The 25,973-nt window shown below is 37.0% G+C and overlaps 2 protein-coding genes across 2 annotated transcripts; one reads left to right on the top strand and one right to left on the bottom strand.

Annotated features, from left to right (window-relative positions):
• Positions 1–1,651: 1,651 nt before the first annotated feature.
• Positions 1,652–3,176, bottom strand: LOC146476752 (substance-P receptor-like). The gene is made up of 2 exons (XM_085114242.1): positions 3,122–3,176; positions 1,652–2,912 (listed from the first exon to the last, which is right to left on the bottom strand). The coding sequence occupies exons 1-2, from the start codon at positions 3,174–3,176 to the stop codon at positions 1,804–1,806; spliced, it is 1,164 nt and encodes a 387-aa protein (XP_084970368.1). The 3' UTR covers positions 1,652–1,803.
• A 7,555-nt stretch (positions 3,177–10,731) lies between these two features.
• On the top strand, positions 10,732–11,939 carry LOC146476751 (uncharacterized). The gene has a single exon (XM_085114238.1). It carries the CDS (start codon positions 10,732–10,734, stop codon positions 11,545–11,547), a length of 816 nt encoding a protein of 271 aa, XP_084970364.1. The 3' UTR covers positions 11,548–11,939.
• The last annotated feature ends 14,034 nt before the right edge of the window (positions 11,940–25,973 follow it).

Raw genomic sequence — 25,973 nt, 5'->3', positions numbered from 1 at the left:
GAATGAATAAACTCTTGCATTTTGCTTAATTGCCTGTCTTGTTCAACTTCTTCATATTTTAATGCCGTCGTTTCGTTGGGGGTTTCTTCTTCTGGGTAGTAAAATTCACTTTTGCTGTGTACACTCTCGTCTGAATCCATTTTCTTCAGAATTTATATTTTCCTTACATATTGCCACGGGAAGTTGTTTACGTGTAACTATGGCCTTTGTTTGTAAACTCTCGCAACTATTTCAATTTGCCGCGAATAGCGCGGATAAAAATCTGGACCGTGGTCCGTATCGTAAAAAGCTGGACCGGTTACGAGCACGCGATTAGCCAATCAGATTCGAGGATTTGAGATTCCGGCCCGCGGAGATGCTTCAGAAAAAATAAAAGAGACTTACGACAGGTTACAGTTGCACTTATGACGGTAAATACCGCACAAAAGTTTATTTGTAATGCAAATCTTCACTTAAACTGGGGACAGTACCCACTTTTTCTTAAAGAATTTTGTGTTATTGATTTTTCTTTTGGTTTCATATTTGATGACTTTTTTACTTTGAAATCCTTCGATTTTGGGTCGAATCTGGGTTCTTCTACAGTCCCATAGAAACAGTTTCCTAATTATTATGATTAAAAATAATTCAGTAGGGCATGGTTTAGTTATAATTGCAAATAAAACATCTTGAATAGTGAGACGAATTTGCTGATTTGAGAATTGGTGCCAGTAATCTTAAAATTCATTCCAAAACTTTCTAACAAAGAGACAATGATACAAAAGGTGGTATACGGTTTCAGATTCTGCCTTGCAAAATGAGCACAGATCGTCCGTTCTGAAGCCTATTTTATATAATATAGAATTTGTGTATAAAATAGAGTTAATCACTTTAAACTGAAAACCTTTTACGTATGATTCAAGTACAACAGAATGTGGCAGAGTGAAGATTTCCCTCAGCTGCTCAAACGAGAAATTAAAGTCATTCTGCAATTTACGAACGATATTAGGAGGCTGTGCTTTTTTGCGTGCAAGTAATGAGTAATAGTCCTCTGATCTCTTTTTTGTGACATCAAAGATGTAGCCGTCAGTGGAAAATGATGGAGAGGCTGTAGATGGACAGGGAATAGTGATTTTTAAAGAAGAAGGTATTGAATGTCGAAGCCAGCCCATTGCAAAAACTTAGTGTTGGAAACCTTATGCGACCCGTGGCAAAATGAGTCTTCTATATTTAAACCGAAAAGTAGATCTTGAGTAAAGATCATTCCTGCCACAAAATAATTTTTGTAGAAGACTGGTCTTTTGTCCATGCGAGTTTCTTTATTGTTCCAAAGAATATTTTTACGAGTCACGAAAATCTGACCACCAAGAAAGTAGTTCACAGTAAACCTTAGACGAGATTTTGTAATCCTTAATATCATAGTTACAATTTAAAAAGAAAAAACCTCCCATGGGTTCTAGCCAGTGCTGTAGGTAGGTTTTCCACGTTCCATTCTGGCCTTCAAAGAAGGATTTGATTATTGTCACCTTACCATAAACAGATAACCCTCTTGAGGACCAAATGTTAATATGTTTTTTAATGCTATCTAATCGCTCAATAAAATTCTTTTCTTTAAGAACCGTGGCTGAGTTAGTGTCAGCGAGTTCTGCTGTTGTGTCATCTGTATATAATTGTAACAGTTTTGTCTCTTCTTTCCCAATAATAACACCCTTTATAGCTGGATTTTGACGAATGTCAATGGCTAACGTTTCCACAGCTACAATGAAAAGATAGGGAGAAAGAGGATCGCCCTGTCTGACACCTCGCTCAAGTTGAACGTGACAGTGATCATCCACAGAGAGGACCTTCCACGAGTTGACGATTGTGCTGTGGAGGCCTCCTTCGGAGGACAAGCGGCACTGGTCGTGGTTCTAATGGCCTGGACCTGACCTCAGGGAGACAGACCAGAGTAGCGAAAAACGTTGTGCGAAAGTCGTTGTTAAGTACAAGATAAAGGCAGGGGTTGATGGCACTGTTGGCATGGGCTAACCAGAGAAAAATCACCTGAACTTCCATCGGTAATAAGTGCAATTGATCAGGCCGCACGTACCAAAAGTAGTGATTGACATAGACTGGAAACCAGCACAGTGCAAACACCACGCATACAGTCACCAACAAGCGCACCACCTTGCGTTTAGATTTTGCTGCCCTGTCCCGGTTGCTATCTGCCACGTTTCCTGGTATTTTACGTAGCCACAATTTACGAGAAATTAAGGAGTAATTGGTACCTGTAACGAAAAGGGGCAAGGCGTACAGCGTGATGAAAACAACAATGTGGAAGATTTTCGTCTTGCGAGATGTTTCCTCAGAAGTAAGGTCGTTGTGATCTGCCCATGGCCACTCAGGTACCAGCACACAATAATATACGTCGGCGGTAGGATCATATTCCACTTGAAGCAAGATAACATATGGGATCATCAACACAATAGATAAGATCCAAATGATTGCCGACAGAAATTTCGGTTTTTGGAAGATTTTCTCTTTAAAAGGATAGAAGATAGCGCACATCCTATCAACTGAAATAAACGTCAACGTAAAGACACTCGCTGAAATGGAAATCGGGATGACAAAGAACAAGGCTTTACATGTGACGGTATCCAACGTTCCTCCAAACCATAGATTACCACGGTAAAGGAAGACAATAGATAAAGGCATCATTGTAAAAGTTAAAAGGAGATCTGCAACGGCCATGTTGGCGATGAAGAGGTTTCTTGTCCTCTTAGACGAAGATTTCTTTAAAGCCACAAACAAACCGAAGGAATTGCCAAAGAAGGCAACGAGAGAGATCTCCGCATATGCTGCCGTCATGCCAATGATGAAATTTGTTGAAACATCGCCAGATTGAGTTGGTGCGGTCGTTCCTTTTTTAATATTGACAGCTTGAGTGCTGTTTGTTCCTAAGAAAATATGAATAAATAAATAAATAAATCAATCAATCAATCAATCAATCAATCAATAAATAGAGAAGGGAAAAAAACCCAACAAAGTTAACAGGCTTCACAAAAACAACTCTTGATACATTACGCAGCATCTTATTATTATTAATATTATTGAACACAGACTATTCTCATTTTGAAACTAGGGTATACATTTATAGAACCAGTACCATTTGCTCCAGTTGCATCGTTGGGATTCTGAGTCAGGTTGAAAAGCTCTTCCATGTCTGATCTAGAAACCTGTCTGAGAAAAAGAAGCCCACTGAATTTAAGAGCGATTTTCGTAGTTTCCACTTGCAAAAAAAATTGTGTAAACGACGTTAGCTCTCACGTACTTTTTTTTTTTAGTTGCTCTTAGAGTAAACATTGAAACAAAAACAAAAAATGAAATGTAATATGTACATTATTGGGGAAGCAACTACGACCTAGTGTTAGCTTAAAAATAACGCAAAAGCAAGATTAATTATCTGAAAGAAATGTGATTAAGTTATTTTTTATTCTGGTGAATAGATGGTAGTTTAATTTTTAAATAGAAGTGACAGTAATTGATGAAAGAATACTTAAAAAAAAAAAAAGCGAGTTCCCCCAACAAGAGTCCTGTGAATGCTTCAAATCCTAGCATTACATCCAAAACGCCTCCAGATTACCTTTGAACATTTTGTTAGGATGTTTTAAAAAAATATATATTTTAAATATATGGAGATCTCTGTACTGGTGTTTACTTGTTTTGGAAGCAACCGAAGAACGACTTTGAGGAGCAGAGTTTCTGCTGTCTATAATAATTAGATCCCAATAAATTTGTTTGTTTATCCAGCCACTGATTGAAATCATCAGCATGTGCATGCTTTCTTCAAATAATCGTTCTCATTGATTTTAGTTCTTATTAGGTTACCTACTAGCTAGATGACCACTATAACGTCATCAGTGGCTCAACGGGTGTTGATTTGTTCTCGTGCTCCCAGTTTCCTGCCCCTAAGTAATTAGGAAGTATGACGCTCACAATAAAATTAAATGGAGTGGATATGGGATGGTATCTGTTTTTATTAGCCTTCTAGAAAAAAAAAAATGACTTTAACTACACAGGCCACAAGTTTGTTAAGTCAAATAGCATCTTTGAGTAAAATTACAACACGTTAAAAATGTACTTCTATTTCTTATTTGTTATTTTGTTTCCATTAATTGAAGGTTGACCTTATTACACGAAACATGGAACTGATGGCATAATAACGCCAGACATAAGTGACACTAGCGTCTTATCGAGAAAGTATCTAGACCGGGCGGAGAGGTGCAGATTCTTCCCACGGTGACTTTGAACCCGAATATTTTTATATATATATATATATATATATATATATATATATATATATATATATATATATATTTGAGTAATCGCCATGTGGTCGTTTAGTGTTCATTAACTTTGATGTTACCATGGCAACGAACTTTTGACATCCATATTTTCAACGAAAGGAAAATCCCCTTTTAAAATGAATAGTTATTTCAAACGACGATCATCAGCCGCGTAAACTCCTTGTATACTGGAAATCAATAGCTTGTCCTCCATTCATTTGGCCTCGTGAGATTTCGCGCGTTGTGTCATGCAGTTTTCCCACCAATTCGTGTCAAACTGACCCACGGACTCCACCCACGCTGTCTTTTGAAAGGTGATTGTTGACGGCAACGCTTCCATTGAAAAAAAGTCAATTTGCATAAGCATGTAAAAACAACCAAGCTCTTTTCGATTGTCATTTCCCGCAAAGAAAAGGAAAACATTTGGAATAACTTGTGCAAAGTAATGAAAATCACCTAATCAAACTCACTTTGCCCGTTTTGGCCCCGTGCATGTGGGGTGAGACGTCTCTTGAGGATGTGTAAGGTAAACAGCTGAAATTCAGACCCTTTATGACAAAGCTATTTTTTTCTCTTGTATGTCTAGTTATTAACGTAAATAAACATTTAAAATCGTTAATAAAAATAGTGTTTTTTTAATGGCCAAAAGGTGATTAAAGTCTAGAAGAAATTTGCATGCTATTTAGCAGACTTTCACTCTGGCACCTTTTATCGCTTGCCGTGTTATATTTTTCCTGAATTCGACTTTTTGTAGGTTTTTCTTTTACTAGGGCGTTTCTCAAATGTACTGTTAACTGAAAAATTATTTTTTATGTCGATACATCGAACGGAAAGACAAGTGGTATTTTTTAACCTAAATGTCAACACATTCATAATTTTAGACATAACATATACGCAAGTTTTAACCAAAAATTCTTGCTTTATCAGTTAAAGGAAATAAAATAAGTACTTATTTACCAAAAAGGTTATCTGATCTTTCGAAAAGTGGGCTCCATGTACGCTATTCTCAGAAAGAGAGTTACTCACAAAATTAACAACGGCGTGTTTACACTTTCAATAAAATCTAAGTTAATCTTTGAACGATACCACAAGACTTCTGCTACCCTGGCATGGCAAGTTTTTCCACAACTTTTACTTCCTCGTGGGTAAAAAGTGAACAAGTTTTCGTTGATGACTTTGAAAGGGTATGTATGTTTGGTCACATCTACAAGTTTTCCTTGATCGCGGAAGCAGTACTAGTCTGTTACAAACGACAGAGCAAATAATTTTTTCTATCAAGCATCTTTGTCCATAAATCGGCGTGAAACCAGGGTACGCTGTCTTTTGAAGAAGACTTGCTACAGCAAGTTCCCAAAACTTCTTCATAGCCAGAATTGTGATAATACAAATACCGGTTAAGGAAACAAGCTGTTCAATCCTGACACGACTGTTTTGACAATTTTTTTTTTTTTTACAACGGAAACTTACCGAGGAAATATTTCACAACTTTTAAAAACTAAACATTAAAAAATGCCAAGAAAATGTTTCCTGTGTTAAAACTAACTACTCAGCATATAGCATATGTTCCTGTCAATTAAATTAGTATTTTCGATTTCTTATGGACGACAAAATTCTTTAGCGAAGTTTCTTGCACTTAGACAACAGTACATTCATCTACTCGTAAATCACACTCACCTTCGGCAAATGATGACTTTGCAACGATCGAAAAAAGGATGATTTTTAGCTTAAGACAACTGCTCGGCCAACAGTCGGGTCGGTAACTTGACAGCGGATAACAACAAACTGAACTTTGTGTCCTTCATAAGTGAATGTAGCTTGTAAAGTGTAGTTGGCAGATGGAGATGAGTTAACAAAGGGATATAGATTATTGTGCAATTAGAAACGGAAGTTGTTTCTTATTGGTCGTAATGCCTATAACCTGGTGTGTAATAAGCTAGAGCTGAATTTTTTATCTATCGAACCATTTCAGAGGTCCATAAGTGTGGCAATTACAGAAAGATCAAGCGTACTATTTTTGGTATAAGTAACAACAGGACATTAATTTCCTGTATTTTCTGTTGGCCACCAGAATTGTTGTGCACGATTTTTGGACTCCTTTCTGAGAACGTTCGCCGTTTTTATTGAACATGATGCTTAATCCCTTAATTCTAGGAAGGTAGAGTGTGTTGCTACATTTCCATCAAGCATCGGCTTATTGCAAATTGCGCCAACTCGTTTAACTTGTTCCTCCTATCGTGAGTTGTAATAGTATAGGAGGATTATTAAAAATGGCAACAGCTGCGATGTCAGGAAGCTCTAGAAACTGCCACCGTATACATCACCTCTAAAACAACGATTAATTTCGACTTAAACTTCTTTACGTTGCTGCTTCAGTATCATTAGGGACCTTAAGCAACTACAACGGCAATGGCAACGAAAACTCGTTACCTAGAAATACATACACACATTATCTGGTCTATTGTGTGATTATTCCAAACCGTTCTTCTTGTAGCATGTAGCTGAATTGTGTGGGAACATAATTAGTAGAAACCGCGTTTCTAGTTCCTGTTCTCCTAAGAACTTTTGATTTGACCATTTCACGTTGTTTTTATCTGCCGAGGACCTCTAAGAAATGCATTAAGATTTTTCATGACGCAGAGGCATTTATTATAATTTGCTCAATTAATGTTTTCTTTTTCTTTGTTTTTGGCGTCGGTTGTCTTTACTAGGCTCCTCATGGACTGGCTTGCAAAGCAGATTAAGTGAAAATACGAATAACTCGCCAAAGTCGCTTTTACTTTAGAACCAGAATACAGTAAAACTGTCAGTAACGGTTTAGGTTTAAGTTTTTATTATTTACATTTCTTGAGGAAATAAACGGCAAACTACATTGATAGATATGTTTGATCCTCTAAGTTCGTAGACATACTTAATCATATATCTGCAGCTGAAGCTTTTTATGCATCAGGTGTTTTTGAAGCTTCACATGTTTACTAGTAAATACAGCATGAATACTAATATCTCATGTGGTTCACGAGTAAGTTTTCTCCTGATCTGATTGGTTTAAATTGATCACGTGGCTTGACTGATCATCTGCGGAGAGACAGAGTGTTCATATCAGGCGAAAATGGCCGGGTGGATAATGCTCGTCCTTTAAACAAATGTCGATTTTTTCTAACAATTCATTAACAAACAGGTTACTTTCATTCCATGTCTTCCCATTAAATCATTCATTAGTGTTTTTCATTCAACCTTTCGCCTTAAAGGTCAACTTGGCGAGCCAAGAATATTAATAATATTAACGTTGTCAAATGAAAACTTCAAGCCTGTTTGACAAGGCTCTAAGGTAATTTGACAGTTTTATGAATAAATTTACTAAAATTGGCTCTAACGTTCTGAAATGTAAATTCTTTTAAGCGAGAAGCGATTGGTTGAAAGCATAATCCTTGGTGGTACTAATCCATAACAATAATGATGGTACTAAAATACATGTTCGTGGTTTTTGGTGTAGCGCGAGGATTTAAATAAGAAGTAAGAAAACTGAAACCGTGATACATTTTTTGTCTTTTTTGTTACAAATACTAACAAGTGAAAATGAAAACTTGAATCATGGATAAACATTTGACCTACAGTTCCGGCATGTATATCTCCGGGATGTATATGCCCATTCCTTTGTTGCCTACGAATGATTAACGAGCATGATAAAAGTTCCCCTCCAACTTCTTACAACCTTGAAACTAACACGGATTTGTAACTAACTACGCCAATACCTTTCCGTCTTGCAGTACAAGCACGCTCTAGCCCTTGATCTAACAACTGATTGAAATCATCAGTATCTACATGTTTTCTTCAAATGATCGTTCTCATTTATTTAGTTCTTATTAGTTACCTAGCTAGATGATCACTATAATGTCAACAGTGTCTCAAAGGGTGTGGGTTTGTTGTAGTGCTTCGAGTGCCCGGCCCTGAATAATCAGTAAGCATGGAGCTCATATTAATATAAACAGGAGTGGATATGGGCGTGGCATCTACTTCAATTAGTCTTCGGGAACAAATTACTTTGATGAAACGGGTCACATGTTAGTCAAGTCTCATAGCATTTCCGAATAAAATTACAATACATTAATAACAGCTATTTCTTGATTTTTTGTTTACATCAAATGAAGACCTTATTACATGGAACTGATAGCATCATAATGCCACACATAAATTACCAAACTTTTCTCCTGCATGGGTTGAGATGCGCATCACTGACGTCTTATTTAAGCCCTATCTAGACCGAAAGGGAAGGGCGGGGATTTCGCCTAAGGCGACTTTGAACCCAAGTAACTTTTTTAATATTTGAGCAAACGCTATGTGGTCGTGTATTGTTCATTAACTCTGATGTCAACATGGCAGTCAAGTTTTCGAAGGCTTCTTTTTTGTTTTTTTCAGAAAATGGAAAATCCCTTTTTTAAATGAAGAAAAATTTTGTCATATCTTTTATACTTGCGAAGTTGTGGAGAATGAGTGGCGCAATCCGGCCCCTTTCCCTAACACAAAAAACGTCCAGTCTAGATAGTGTTAATAACATTTATATCTTAATCAGAAGTGTATCTCGGTGCTAATTGTTGACATATTCAATGATAATGTATGTGCATGCCAACTTAAGATATTTACCACAAGGTTTCCTTGAAAGTCTGTCTGTTTTTTCGTACCGCCTCTGATTAGAACACCGCACTCATAATATCAAATACGGCGTGTTAGGAAAGAGAGGACATCTCACACATATACATTGCAGATGCTTTCTTTTTCGGTAAAAATTCCTTTTGATTAAATTACTAGATCAGTTTTTATGTTGCTTGTAGCTACTAGACAACTTGCTCTAGTATTTGATGCTTGGATGTTCCAGCAGCCAGTTACTTGTTAGATGTTAATCAGGACTGAAAAATGTTTTGGCACTTAACTCTTTGCCCTTTTATTTCTTCCCTCAATCTTTACGTCATCTTTTAAGGTCCAAACTGTTACGTTTTATTGTAAATCGTCAAAAGAAACCCTTTTTTTAAATGTGTGTGTGTGTTTTTTTTTAAATAAAATAGCAAACTCTAAGTTTTAGCATTGTGTGAGTCAAAGAAAAGCAAAGCCACACACAAATATTGAATCAGTCCTTATATCTTGTCCCACTTTTCTTCAAACCCATTCGCTGAACAATTATTAGCTCGTCCAGGTTCAAATCTCGGAAAAATCCTATATTTCGTTTTGGAATGTTGTCAGTAAAGCGAATAATTACAAAACGCAAAACTGACAAACACCATTGCAAAGGTCTCACGGTACGCTAAATCTGGGTACAACTTTGCTATGAATCACATCATGCAGTTCAATTCAAACCACTGGACAAGCCTGACTATTCGTCACATCCCTTAAAATTTTTATAATTGGAGAGAAAAAAACAACAACAACAACAACAAAAAAACACTAAATAATCAAGAATCGCAAATACTTAGCATCAACTTTCATGGATATCACGGTCTCTATTTTGTTTCGCTAAGCCGATCCTACAGCGCTTCGCCTCCCTCCAGTCGTCCTTGCTTCGCTGTTAAATGTGACGTCATCCGTTGAGTTGATCGGGAGGACGCGCTCTTCCCCAGCACTCATAGACAAGCTTGGTTACTTTGAGAAGCACCTTGAGGCCTAAGAACGAGGCTGGATGCTCCTGACGCAAGCGAATTAAGTTCGTTTTGATAGGTTGCTTTGTTTCTGTTTGGTTATTTGCAGGTGGGCAAAACCTTTGATCCTTGTCCGCTGGAAAAACTTATCACATGATTATTATCACACCTGCTCTTCTTTTCTTGGGGTAAATACTTACAACGGGGCTACTCAGTAACAGGACCCTCAATAACAGGAGCTTCCACGTATTGACGATTGTGCTGTTCTAACTGTAGAGGCCTCCATCGGAGTACAAGCGGGACTGGTCGTGGTCAGGGTGACAGACCAGGGTAGCGAAAAACGTTTTGCGAAAGTTGTTGTTAAGTAAGAGATAAAGGCAGGGGTTAATGGCACTGTTGGCATGGGCTATCCAGGCAAAAACCATCTTAACTTCTTCCGGTAATAAGTGTACTTGATCAGGTGGCAGGTACCAAAAGTAGTGATTGACGTAAATTGGAAACCAGCACAGAGCAAACACCACGCATACGGTCATCAACAAACGCACCACCTTGCGCTTAGATTTTTCAGCGTTGGCCCGGTTACTATCTGTCACGTTTCCTGGTATTTTACACAGCCATAATTTCCGACAAATTAAAGAGTAATTGGTAACTGTTATAAAGAGGGGGAAGGCATACAGCGTGATGAAAACAACAACGGATTCTCGGGGGAATAGCATGGAGTAAGACGTGCCGTGCTGAGCTCCGCAAAAAGTTTTGATTTTAACTCAAACTGTCCAAAATTTTGTTGCTTTTGATTACTATGCTTCATGTCAGGAAGTCGTCTTCGATCTGGAAAAATCTTAGCGCCTGAAGGAAGCAATAAGCAGCAAAAGTACTCGGAGAAGAAAGCTGTAAACATTAGCGAGTCGAACATGGCCAGTGCCAAAGTACTCGAAGAACTGAAATCGATGAGACTTGACCTCACAGGTCAAATAACCAAACTTAGTGATGATTTAAAGGACTTCCAAAGGAACACAAACGAAAGGCTGCAAAAAATTGAAAGCGTCATGTTCAAAGTTGACGAAATAGATGGTTTGAAGACCAAGCAACAGCAACTAGAAGCCGATGTCGACAACATGAAGGAATCCTTGAACTTTGTGAGCTTCAATGCCGAAGAGGTAGATAATCTTCGCAGAAGCAATGACGATCTTAAAAAAAGGTTGGAACATCTAGAACGGTATTCTAGAGAATTTAGTATTCGTGTGCTTGGTGTTAACGAGGATGAAGGCGAAGACTGTATGTCGATAATTTTGGATTTCATCACCTCTCTTGGCTTCGAAGATGTAGCAGCCGAGGTAGAGAACGCCCACCGCACCGGGAAGAAACGAGACGATAAGCCAAGGCCTATTATCGCGAAGCTTTACAGCAGGCCTTTTAAAAGAAGATTATTACAAGCAGCAAAGAGTGCAGATGGAAAGGAAATACTACAAGGGGTAAGAATTGTAGAAGACTTTACATCTAGTGACTTTGATGCCCGCAAGAAAGCATTGCCAACTATGAGAAAGGCGTATGAAGATGGTAAAAAGGTGCGTTTCACTAAGGGAAAACTTTATATTGACGGAAGAGAGGTTCCTGTCGCTTAGTTTGGTTTCCGCTTTGCTAACCTTGTATTTTGTATTTTGTAAAATGGCAGTGTGATGAGACCTTTTTTATTCCACATTTGCGAGCACAGCGCAAAAAATCATCTGCGCGATGTCTTCATGTCCGCTGGGATTACTTGTGCAGTATTGCACAAGAGCGAATTTTGAGCAACACTTCTTCCAAATCAGTTTGCTTATGTACGCTTTATTTTTATTAGCAATTCTTTACAAGTCATATATTTTGTTTTCCTCAAACGTTTCTTGTGTTAGTATTAATTATTTACATCGTTCGATTATTTTAATTGTGTGGCTATCAGTAATTAACCGGTATATAAAGATCCATCTTCTACTAAATTTAGACTATTTCACATGTCTTATCATCACAAATGGTGAGAGGTAAATTCATTTCTTTTAATACGAGAGGCATAGGCAACTATCGTAAACGACGAACTATGTTTACTTGGCTCAGAAAACAAAAACCCGATGTTGTTTTCCTTCAAGAAACACATTCTACCCAAGGGAATGAAGTTTCTTGGCAAAGAGAATGGGGTGCGACGCTGGTCTGCTCTCATGGGGCTAATAATGCAAGAGGTGTCGCAATTTTAATCAGGAATAATTTTGATTGTGTCATTAAGGAATCGGTTATTGATGCAAATGGTAGATTTATAATATTAAAAGTACTCCTGAGCGGAGAACCCGCTCTTTTAGTTAATATATACGGCCCTAATCGAGACAAGGAACTGGTTGCCTTTTACCACACAGTCCTGCAAACCATTGTAAATAAAAACCTTGATGATATCGAGAACATCATCATGGGAGGAGATTTTAACTGTCATTTAAATCCAGTTATTGACAAAAGAGGTGGCAATCAAATCCCAAGGAAATCTGTGATTAACACAATTGAGCTGCTACAGTCCGAGCTGGATTTGCATGACATTTGGCGAGTAAAGAATCCAACAAAACGCAGCTATACCTGGAGTCAATCAAATCCTTTAATTTTTTCAAGGTTGGACTATTGGCTTATTTCAAATTCTTTATCTGATAATATTTGCCATGTTGATATGATTTCAGCCATAAAAACTGATCACTCCGCAATAGTGATAGAATTGCAGGATGTTGAAGATCGGGTAAAAGGTCCTGGATTTTGGAAATTAAATTGCTCCCTTCTGAATGATAAAGAATACGTTAATGAATTAAATCTTCTCTTACCAACTTGGTTACGGCAAGGAAATCGAGAGTTAAGTGATCCGCGATCTGTATGGGACTGGGTTAAATATAATGTTAAGAAATACTCTAGATTATATTCGATGAACAAATGTAAACAACGACATTTAGAGGAACAACTTTTAAACAGACAATTTCAAGAGGCTACAGCAGCATATCAAAACTGCCCCAGTCAAGAAAACTTATCAGTTTTAAATGTTTTGAAAGAAAAAATGGAACATCTGTATGAAAAAAAGGTGGAAGGTATAATAATCAGATCGCGCGCACGATGGCATGAACATGGGGAAAAGAATTCAAAATACTTTTTAAATTTAGAAAAACGAAATCACGTTAGGAAGCATATTCGGAAGCTTCGCCTGAGTGGAGTCATCTCAACAGACCCTTTCGAGATATTAGATGCGAAGCGCGCTTTTTATGAAAATCTTTATAAATCTAGACGAGATGGTTCCGAAGGAAATAAGCCTAATTTTCACCTTGAAGACTTACCTATACCAACACTCTCTAATGATTCTTCTTATCTTGGTGAAGGATTAATAAGCAACGAGGAATGTAAAAAAATTTTAGATTCCCTTCCGTTAAACAAGGTACCCGGAAATGATGGTCTACCAGTAGAATTTTATAAGACCTTTTGGGATCCTTTAGTTAAAAGTTTTAATGAATCTTTTGTTAAAGGAACAATGAGCCCGTCACAAAGACAGGCGATTATTACACTTATCGAGAAAAAAGACCAAGATCGCTGTGATCTAAAAAACTGGAGGCCAATTTCCCTATTGAACGTCGATGCGAAGATAGCTTCAAAAGTTATCGCTGAAAGAATGAAGCGTCTTTTACCTGGGTTAATTCATAATAATCAATCAGGATATATCCCAGGCAGAAATATTAGCGAAAATATACGTTCAATTTTGGATATAATGGAATATACGAAAGTTAAGAAACTACCCGGTCTTTTATTATTTATTGACTTCGAAAAAGCTTTTGACAGTCTAGAATGGGATTTTCTTGAAAAATGCTTAGAAAAATTCAATTTTGGACCAGATTTTAGAAGATGGGTAAAAATTTTCTACAACGATGTTCAAAGTTGCGTTATAAACAACGGCCTATGCTCTCGCTATTTCAATATAGCACGTGGAGTGAGGCAGGGGGACCCCCTTTCTCCCTACCTTTTTGTCACTGCAGTTGAAATACTGGCGATTGCTATAAGGAATCAAGAAAATATTAAAGGATTAACTATAGACGGTTTGGAAACTAAATTACTGCAATTTACAGATGACACAACTGCTGTCCTATCAGACTTGGATTCAGCCCGAGCCCTGTTTGGATTACTTGAACGTTTTGAGAAAGCCTCTGGACTTACACTTAATGTAGCTAAAACAGAAGCAATGTGGATTGGGTCACTTCAAAATTGTGAGAATGAACCACTAGGGGTTAAGTGGAAAACATGTGTCAAATTTTTAGGAATATATATTACATATGATGTACAAATATTAGTAGAGAAAAATTTTAAGCAGAGGTTGAAAAAAATTAATAACACAATAAATCTATGGAAGTCAAGAGGATTATCAATTCACGGCAAGGTAAAAATTATTAAAACACTTTTATTCCCAACAATGATCTATCCTAGTTCGGTATTATGTACTCCTTTCGAAGTCATAAAAGAATTCAACAGTTTGGTTTTTCGATTTTTGTGGAACGGTAACGACAAGGTTATTAGACTCTCAACTTATGCACCTTATGACCAAGGTGGCCTTAAAATGCTAGATTATGAAAGTATGGTTAAAGCTTTAAGGCTAAGCTGGTTAAAACGAATAGTTGACCCAGATTACTCTGGATTTTGGAAGTCATATCTTGATCATCTTTTGGTATACGAAGGGGGGTTTATATTTTTAATTCAGTGCAATTATGATATCAACCGATTAACAATCTCAGCGACCTTTTATCGAGAACTTTTGGAGTGGTGGTCAAAATTAAGAGAAGTCGAGGACCCCGAAAATACATATAAGTATATGTTATGGAACAACAGAGATATAAAGATTGACGGCAAGAGTGTCTTTTATAAACATTTTTTTGATAACAATATCATTTACACAAATCATCTGCTTTATGATATGACAAATATTGAATCTTTCAATGTTGTCAAAGTTACAGGATTAAAGAACTCTAACTTTTTAGTATGGACCGGTCTAAGGCAATCAGTTCCATTGAAACTGCGTGTTCACATGCCCGACGTAGAAAATATCTTTGATTTAGAAAATTTTAAGTGCCGTGACTATTATCACTATCTTATAAAGCAAAAATACGAAAAACCAAATAAATGGGCTAAGTTGAGAGAGGAATTCGATCTAGAGGATAAGCAACTTTCGGAGGCATTTGTGATGCCACTGAGAGCCGCAAATGAATCTTATCTACGTTCCTTTCAATATAAAGTATTAAATTCAATTCTATACACAAATGAATTACTTTGTAAGATAGGCTATGCTTCTAACCCCAACTGCTCCTTCTGTCATCACACTATAGAGACGATATCTCATATTTTCTTTGATTGTTCTTTCTCGACCTCCTTTTGGAATGAAGTTTGTGGCAAAATTTTAAATAAACTAAACAGTTGCGTAGGCCTCTCTTTAAAATATTGTGAGATTATTTTAGGGTTCTTAGAGGAGGAGATCGATCTGTAAAACTATATACTTATTTTAGGAAAAACGTATCTGTGGACTTGCCGGTGTAAAGAAACGAAACCATCTTTTAGCTACTTTAAGAGAATTTTATTAAATAAATATCAAACTGAAAGGCACATTTCTCTTAAATCGAATAAGACCAATTCGTTTAGGAAAAAATGGAGAATGTTTGAGGAAACGATTCTTTAAAGATCAAGTCCACAGTTATGTTTAATTACGTACTATATGTAAACTGTAACTATGTAACTGTGGAAATAACAAAAAAAAAATGAAATGTAAGAAGTTGCCTGGCACTAACTGCGGTGTTGTAAAACCATTATTATTAACTATTGTTAGCTATTATTACTATTAACTATTGTATATCTGTATTGTATGTATGGCAATGTAATGGATTGTATTGTCAATAAAAAAAAAATAAAAAAAAAAAGTGATGAAAACAACGATATGGAAGATTTTATAGGCGCGGAATGTTTCCTCCAAAGTAAGGTCGTTTTCATCTTCCCATGGCCACACCGGTACCAGCACACAATAATGTGCGTCGGCGATAAGATCATATTCCACTTGAAGCAAGATAACATATGGGATCATCAACACAATAGATAAGATCCAAATGATTGCCGACAGAAATTTCGGTTTTTGGAAGATTTTCTCTTTAAAAGGATAGCAGATAGCGTACAACCTATCAATGGACATAAACACTATCGTAAAGACACTCGCTGAAATGGAAATCGGGATGGCATAGAACAAGGCTTTACATGTGACGGTACCCAACGTTCCTCCAAACCATAGCTTACCACGGTAAAAGAGGACAACAGATAATGGCATCATTGTGAAAGTTAAAAGAGGATCTGAAACGGCCATGTTAGCGATGAAGAGGTTTGTTGCCCTTTTATTCGAAGATTTCCTTAAAACCACGACCAAACCGAAGGAATTGCCAAAGAGGGCAACTAGAAAGATCACCGCATATGCTGCCGTCATGCCAATGATGAAATTTGTTGAAACGCCACCAGATTGAGTTGGTGCGGTCGTGACGTTTTGAATATTCACAGAGTGAGTGCTGTTTGTTCCTGACAAAATATAAAAAAAAATAAATAAAATAAATAAATAAATAAATAAATAGGCAAGGGAAACCAAAAACAAAGTTTATAGGCTTCATAAAAACTCTTGATTCATTACGCAACATCTTAATATTGTTAATATTATTGAAGACAAATTATTCTAATTTTGAAATTAGGACAGTAAACACATTTTAAATTAAATGTAGCATATTGATTTTTGAGGAAGTAACTTCGACCCAGTATTAGCTTAAAATAACGCAAAAGCAAGATTAATTATGTGAAATAAATATGATTAAGGTATTTTTTATCCTGGTGAATAAATGATAGTTGAAGTTTTAAGTAGTAGTGACACAGGCATAAAAAAGCGAGTTCTCCCAACAAGATTCCTTTGAACGCTTCAAATCATAGCATTATATAGAATGTTTGTGACTTGAGCCTAGTTAAATGGCCTTAGCTCCTGCGAGTTTTCTGAAGCTCTGTGATAGAGCATCCGAACTACAGTAATCGGAAGGTCGTGGGTCCAACTCCTGTTGGGAGAACCGAGTATGCCTGTGTCACTGACATGTCCGCGTGTGTACCCGACGTAGCCCGCATCACACAGGTCACATTGAAAACTATAAACTACACATCGTTGATTTATAATTAGTGGCTTTGATTCTTTTACTTTTAGTTCTTGTTTAATTTTTCGGCTCACAAACACGGGCTGAATGGTGGTGTACACTTTTAGGCTCAGTTCCTTTAGTTGTTTCCTCACAGTATCTGCTGAGATTTGGTCTTTAAATAGCAAGACTACACGAAGTTGAGCTATCTGAGAGTTGCCAAGCGTGGAAATGACATACATAATACTCTTAACAGTATAAACTGAATCTAGGCCCAGGCCTTAATTCACCTGACCTCAAAGGAAACATCAGGGCAGAATCTAACCCCCTCCCCCCTCCCAACCTACCCGGTTCCTAGAAGACAAAACAAAGCCCGATCTAGATAAAAAAAAAATCAATGTTTGCACATAATGCGTAACCTTTAAAAACGTCAAAGCTCTTAATTTCATGTTAATCGAGGCTGAGCTACTTGTGGTTCCTTCGAAGAAAAAATAAAGGTTTGGAAACAAATTATGCAAATTAATGAAATTCATCCAATCAAAATCATTTTGTCCGTATTTGGGTGATGACGTCGCTTGAGAACGCGCACAGTAGGCACAATTGACGACGGAGTTAGTCCCGTTGGTGACTTTCTCTCTTATAAGTCCAGTTATTAAAGTATAAAAACATTGAACGACAAGAAAAATAGTTAGTGACCTCTACCCTTGGTAACTGTTTGGAGAAAGAATTTTACGTGGCAGTCTAAAAGCCACGACTGAAACAGTTTTATTTATTAAATGGCCAAAGGCAATTAAAGTCCATAAGAAATTTGCATGCTATTTTACAGTCTTCTAGTGTGCCCATTTATTATCACCTGCCAGAATATTTCTAATCCAGATTTCGACATCCTCTTCCTAGCACGTTTATCTTTTACTTGGGCCCGTTTCTCGAATATTATGATAGCAATCTGGGCCGAAAACCAATTTTCGTGAACAATATCCCGAACAGGGGGACAATGGTTATTTGGAGGCTCAATGTCAATATACCCATAATTTTTGGCAACAGTAAAATAGGGGGACATTTGAACTAGAAATTCGTGCAATTTGATTAAAAATGAAACAAATTAAAATATTTAATATAAAAGTACTTATTGGACCAACAGGTTATCAGATCTTTCGAGAAATGGGCTTTATGTACCCTATTCTGGATACTTATTGACAAAATTTATGGCAGCGTGAATATACCATGTCTTTCAATAAAATCAACATCATTTTTCTTCCTGACTTAAGCTGGTTCCCAAGATTAATGTTTACCCGGCATGACACGTTTTTCGAGCATTTTACGTTGCTCATGGTTAGAAGATGAACGAGCTTTGGGTGCTAACTTTAAAAAACCACCTGTATTTATTGACAGAAAGGAGTTTTCGTTGGTCGCAGCAGTAGTCTTCGACAAATGGCTGAGCAATTTTATCTATCCAGTCTCTTTGTCCAATTTCAGGCGTGGAACGTCAACTCCATTTTTTAAACAAGACTCGATACACTTTTTCGCAGCCAAATTTTTCATCATCGCCCAGAATGCGGCGACACATCCGGGGCTTTTGTGCGTGCTCCGCGCGAATTTCAAACTCCATTAATGATGGGAGACAGACAAACAAAAGGGAAAGTGGGCCCAAACCGGCTACCAGCGCGCACCTTGGGCGAGTTTTGGCGTTAACCGCTTTGGTTTTCAATGAGTTAGCATATGGCTTTCGTAGAGAGGACCTCAACAAAGCTAATGAAATATTTTCCAGGATTTTACTGGTAGTATAACTGGTTGGAAATTTTTCCTGAACTTTGCCTATTTTCAAGCATTTTTTTGAATCGGGCCATAAGGGGAGGATAGATTCTTCATTGAAAGAGCGCTCTTTCTCAGAGTTAGCATATGGCTTTGTTAATTTTGTGTTTAAAGAACCTCTCTGCCAATTTTCAGCGGAAAAGAACAATTCAAAGTGGTTGGAAAATTAACTTTTTGACTTTCCTGCAGCCCCTTCAAGCATCTCTGTGATCAGTAGCATGAATAACAAAAGAATAAGACGACTTTGAATTTTCCGCCATGACGCTAATGTATTCAAAGCTCCGCTCACGCGAACAATAGTACGCTGGCCACCCCGATTAGGCATTATAAAGAGGTGCTAAAATTAAACTCCAATTCATTCTATCTTATTTCTGACTTGTTGACTATACTGAAGCTGACTTTAAGCGTCAAGACTACCACGCTGATGAAGAGTTTTCGTGAAAGTCAATTATTAGCTTTGATTAAAACGGCAGTTTAACTCGATAACATAACTTCGGAATCGGAACGGTTCATTAAGAGGTTTTTCTGTTCCTATACGACCCTGTGCCTCTAAGTGATCGGCCGGCTCCCACGTGTTCTGTTCTGGAGAATAATGCTTCCACTCAACAAAGTACGCTGTTTCGCGGCGTTGAATTCGTTTTGCGACTACGCGCTCAACTTTTAACACACACATAACAGTAGGCTTTACAATCGGCCGATATTTCGATTTATAACCACTATCGCAAGCATCAATCAATAATACTGCGTAAAGGCCTGCCGAGTGTCTTGCTTGCTTCGACATCGTTTCTCGACAATAGCAGTTAGGAACTGAATGGCCTGAAATAAACTAAGCGTTATGTTTGTTTTGATCAATGAATGCGGATCGAAATTACAATAATTATTGAACACAAACAAATTGAATGTTTCCTCATTCGGAGTCCATCGGGAAAAATTATAAGATATCGCTGCACGCGAACTTGTTGAATAAGTGCCTTAGTTCGATTCGCAGCCCGCCTTTAACCAGAGCGCCTTGGTTATCTACATTGCCTCTTGGGATTTCACTTCACGCATTCAAGCGTTTGATTGACAGTAGCAGAAACCTTGAAGAGACTCGGTTATCCCCAAAGCTGAATTTATTGACCAATCACAACCGACTAGTTCTGAATATGCAAATTATTATGCCGCGCGTTGAAAAACTGGGCGCTGTAAGTACATGTAGCGAAAGACCATAGCATTCTGGGCGATGATAATATAAATACCTGTTAAGGAAAAATGCTGTTCAATCCTGAGCCGACTGTATTGCAATTTTTTTAAACGATGAAAAGATAGCAAGCGAAAACTTCACAACTTTTTTGAATACGCCACAACGTTAACAAAGATGAGAAAATGTTTGCTGAGTTAAACTAACATCTGAAAACAACAACTCAGTATTGTCTTTAACAGTTTATAAAGACACAGTTGTCTCTCAGTTAAAATTTGTTTTTTTCGTCTCCTTATTGACAACAAGATTCTTTAGTGGTGTTTAAAACGCCTTTACAACAAGAAAGAACATTCATCTGCTGGAAAATCACACTCACCTTCGGCAAATGACGACTTTGCAACGATCCGAAAAAGGATGATTTTTAGCTTAACGCAACTGCTCAGCCGACAGTGCAGTCGTGTTGTCTTTTGTGGTAGCTTGACAGTGGATAAGTGAATGTAGCTTCGTAAAGTGCAGTGGGCAGGTGTAGCTGAGTCAATAAAGGGATCGTTTATTGAACAAATGAAACAGAACTTGTTTCTGATTGGTCATATTGTCCATTACCTATAGATTAATAATCTAGCCCGGAATTTTCAGTTTATCGGTACCATGTCATAATTGTCACGCAAAGTGACATTTAATAAACTTTTCTAAGAACAAGTATTCAGGGTTTCAGTGAGAAATGTCATTTTTGTTTGAACTGGCTTCTGCTGCTCTGCCCATATTTGTGGCTTAAATTGTAGAAAGGTAAAGTGTAGTGTTTTTGTTTTAACTCAGCAACTACGTGACATAAACTTCCTGTATTTGCTGTTATTCGCGAGAATTATCTTGCACGATTTCCTTAAACATATCCATTCGTTCGAGAAAACTAATACGCCATTTAAAGTGAACACGATGTTAAATTCCTTAATTCTCGCAACGGAGAACGTGTTGCTACAATTCTATAAAGCAACTGGCTTATTACTAAATGCATCAACTTTTCATTTTAACTCACGACATGTAGGAGGATTATTATTGAAAATGGCAACATCTGCGATATCAGCCAGGCTTAGAAACTGCCACCGTACCAATCTCTATATAATGACTTTATAAACTCCTGACATGATGGCTTATCATAAGCGACCATATACGCAACTTTCAACTTAAGGTAAACTTTTCATTCTGTTTATTCTTTAAACTCCCAATCGTTTTTCCTAACTGTAATTTAGATATATTTTGTTGTTGTTATTTTTAGCTGTTTAACTGTTCTTGTTCTGATTTGTTTGTTTCTTCTTTGACTGTGATTTTTTTAAAATTAATGTAAACGTTGTTAGCTCTCTCGATAAGCACTTTTTTGCCCTTAGAGCAAATGTCGAAATAAAATATTGTTTAAATAATAAAATAATATACGCAACCACGATGGCAACGGGGGACATAATAGGTTGCAGCCACGTTCTCGTTCTGAAAGTGCTTTCATGTTCTCTTTAAACCTTTTCAGTAATTTAATAATATTACGTCAAACAAATGCACCAAAATTCTTAACACACGTTCAAAGGCATTGCTTGCCCCATTAAATGCTTTCTTCCTCCCTTTCTTTCTTTCTTTCTTTCTTTCTTTCTTTCTTTCTTTCTTTCTTTCTTTCTTTCTTTCTTTCTTTCTTTCTTTCTTTCTTTCTTTCTTTCTTTCCTTCCTTCTTTCTTTCTTTCTTTCTTTCTTTCTTTCTTTCTTTCTTTCTTTCTTTCTTTCTTTCTTTCTTTCTTTCTTTCTTTATTCCTTTTCTCTTTTTTTTTCTTTCTTCCTTTCTTTCTTTTTTTGAGTGCATTCGTTGGCATAGATATATTCTGAAAAAGTTCTGAAGTTTCATGGGGTTTATTCAATAAAAAAAGCTTTATTCAGGTTTAGGGTCGCAGGTTCCCCTCCTCCCGGTGTAGATAGGGTAAAGCCTGGTGAATAAATGACACATTATTTTTTTCAGTGAGTTACAGCGGCATACGGTTCTCCCAACAGTAGTCGAATATACTACCTTTCTTTGACCTTTTTCATTAAGCTCCTTAAACAAGCGTTAATTATTGACTTCGAAAAGAATTGTTTGTATTCGTTGTCTTTCGAGTAGTGTTTTGACAGGCAGGAAAATAAAATAACGTCGTTCCTTTAGTAGAGCTCGTTTCTTAAATGTCCTGATACTAATTAACCTGGCTCAAAAATCATTTTTTGTGCACAATATCCCGAACAAGGAGACAATTGTTATTTGAAAGCTAAATGTCAATATACTTGTAATATTAGGCAACATACAGGGAAGTTTGAACTAAACATTCAATTACAAACTGAAAAAAATTCAATTACAAACTGAAATCGGTTAAAAACTTAAATATAATATAACAAAGAATTTGACTACTTATATATTGGGCCAACAGAATATCGGGTCTTTCGAGAAACGGGCTTCATCAGTACCATCTTCTGGAGACAAAATGTATGGCAACGTGAATATGCTTTTAATAAAATCAACATCAATATTCTTTCCGTAACTTAAGATGGTTCCCCAAGATTAATGTTTACCCGGCTTGACACGTTTTTTCGACAATTTTATGTTGCTCGTGGTTAGAGGATGAACGAGCTTTCGGTAATAACCTCGTATGTTTACTCACATAAACGAGTTATTTGCTTTCGTTGATCGCGGCAGTTGTCTTTAATTTACAAACGACTGAGCAATTTTCTCTATCAAGTAACTTTGTCTAAACACTGGCGTTTAATGTACGCTCCATTTACGTTAACAATACTCGCCAGAGAAAACTTTTCCAAACTTTTTCGTAGCCGAACTTGTCATAATATAAATACCCGTTAACGAAACGTGCTGTTCAATCCTGACAAGACTGTTTTGCAAGTTTTTTTTCTTTAAACAATGATAACTTGCTGAGGAAAAATCACAACTTTTTTAGTATGCAGTAACATTAATAACATTAAGAAAGATGAAATAATATCTTTGCTGCGTTTAAATTAACAACTAAAAACAACGACAGTTTAGTGCTGTCTTTAAGAATTTATAAAGACAAAGTTGTCTCTCAGTTAAATTTGTATTTTCGATTACTTATGGACGGCAAAATTCTTTAGCAGTGTTTTAAGCGCCTTGTCAACACAAAAGAACATTCATCTGCCAGCAATTTACAGTCACCTTCAGCAAACAATGACGTTCGAACGATCCAAAAAAGGATGATTTTCAGCTTAAGAGAACTGCTTGGCGACAGTCGTGTCGTCTTTTTCGGTAACTTGAAAGTAGCTAAGTTAGTTTAAGTGCAGTGGACAGGTGTTGATGAGTCAATAAGGGGATAGTTTAACGGAACTTATTTTTTATTGGTTTATAATGACCATAATCTATTGTGCAATGTGATAGACCTGAATTATCAATCTAGCGGACCCTTTCATAATTGTCAAGCATAGTGACATGTAAAAAGCTTTTTTAGGCACCCCTATTCAGGGTTCCGGAGATAAATGTCATTTTGTTTGAACTGGCCTGCGCCGCTCCGTCCGGCGAAAAAGTGTGGTTAATTTGGAAAGATAAAGCGTAGTGTTTTTGGTTTAAGTAACTACGTGACATTAACTTCCTGTATTTGCTGTTGGCAAAGAGAATCATTGTGCACGATTTTCATGTACTTATGAATTCTTTCCAAAAAAACTTCGCCTTTTGCAGCGAACATGATATTTAATCTCTTAATTCCCGAAACGGAGAGCGTGCGTTGCTACAATTCGATAAAGCATGCCTTATTGCAAAGTGCGCCAACTTGTTATTGCAACTCACAAAAGGAGGATTACCGAAAAAAAGGCAACAGCTGTGATATCAGGCAGTTTTATAAACTGCCACTGCACTCATCTCTTTTAAGACAACGATTAATTGCGACTTTACAACCTCTTGACGTTGTGACTTACATTAGGGACCTTAAGCAACTACGACGGTAACGGCAACGAAAACGTCACGTAGAAATACGAAGTTGAGTACCCACAATTTTTGATCTATTGTGCGATGATTCCAAACCGTTCTTCTTACAGCAAAATATAGCCAAATTATCTAGGAACAGTTTTTCTAGTAGCAACCGCGTTCGAGTTCACAAAGAGAGAAAGGAAAGTTCACTGTCGTGTGCTCATGTTCTCCTAAGAACTTTTAATTAGATCATTTCACGTTGCTTTAATTTTGCCGAAGAACGTCAAAGAATTCCAATTAAAGTTTTAGCTAACATGCAGAGCTATTGGTTTGTTCATTAAATCTTTGTTGTTGTTGTTGTTCTCCTTCTTCTTCTTTTTCTTCTTTTCGCATCTGTTGCCACACCGTCGTGTTTCAAAACTGTCTTGTTGCTGTATCCGGATTGGAAAAAAAAAAAATTAAACAGCCCTCGAAGTGATTACAGCATGCAACGATGGAAGCTACAAGAACCGGTAAATTGTGTACAACAAGTGCACCGGTAACCTCCCTCGCACACGCCCTTTTGGCTCGTCACGCAACCTTCCTGGCGTTCTTTTGGCTCGTCACGCAATCTTTCCTCCCCAACCGGAGAAACTAAAATAAGTCAACATCCAGGCGAACGGAAAATGCACACGCACTACATTAGCATTTTCTGTAGTACACCAGACCATGTAAGGCGTGTCAACTGCCGTTCTGATGGATACAAGTCATCGCTGGCTGGCTAAATTTGTGCTTTATTTTGCATTCAAATGTATTGGAGAGTTGGCTTTCATACTACTTGAATATCACCTGTATATAAAAATCGAGACATTTCAGCTAACATGGTAAACCGATTTCTAACATGGACAAAGGATAATGCAATGTCTTGCAATCCCAGCAAATACAAAGAGTTAGCTAGACATAAGAAAGGTACTGTTGTAGACTGCTTTGGTATTATTTCAGGAATACCTAAGTGTAATGAATTATTAATCCTAGGGATTTCCTTTCAAGGAGATTGCAGGTTTACATCGCCGTGTTAGAAATAAGTTGACTAAGGCTAACAATCAACTTTTTATATATAGTTTTCAGGCTAAGGAAAGAACTAAATATAGACTATTTCTTTGTAAGTATGGCTTTGCCTAACTTAACGTATTGTTTAGCTGGTTACGGAGTTGTTGGTTTATTTAGTTTATTTGCCACACACAACACACTAGTTACAATGATTAATAAATTACAATGATTACAATGGTTACAAATGATTGCAAAGTTATAGTGATTAAAGTACAAGAGATAGTAGAAAAGAAGTGGCGAGGGAACCTAACTGAAAAACCATGAGGCTTGTAAAACTTAGTTTCCCTCCCAGAGAAATAAATGATGACTAAACCTAGAGAATATGGAAAAGGAAGTACTGACAAGTCAAATTTGTACACCCTTAACATAAGAAGCTTATTATAATAGAACTTTTAAGATTTTACTTGAAGTACGCGAGAGATGAAGAGCCAGTATAATGGAGAAATAGAGTTTAAAAATTTCGGACCTTGATAAAAAACGGAGAATTGCCGGATATTTGTTCTACATAATGGTAGACGAAAGGAGTTTGCGTGCCTTGTATTGTAATTATGAATTTGGCTGTTTGTTGTCAAAATGTTTTAAAATTTTCGACGGAGAATAGAATTTTTAAACGAGATCATAAACTGACCTACAATGTAGGTGTACTGAATGAATATCTTGAAATTTAGCAAGTTTAAAGTCTTTTCTTTTTCTTTGTGTTTGGCGTACGTTGTCATTACCTGCGTGTTTGGGTAAGGTTCCTCACGGACTGGCTTGCAGAGCAGATTAAATGAAAATACGAATAACTCGTCAAAGTCGCTTCAACTTTAGAAACAGATCATTAAAATAGGCAGTAACGGCATGGGTTTAGATTTTTATTATTTA

This window comes from Pavona decussata, unplaced genomic scaffold (assembly GCF_977016875.1).
Source record: "Pavona decussata unplaced genomic scaffold, jaPavDecu1.1 SCAFFOLD_73, whole genome shotgun sequence".
NCBI classification, from domain to species: domain Eukaryota; kingdom Metazoa; phylum Cnidaria; class Anthozoa; order Scleractinia; family Agariciidae; genus Pavona; species Pavona decussata.
This window is presented reverse-complemented; position numbering and strand designations above follow the sequence as displayed.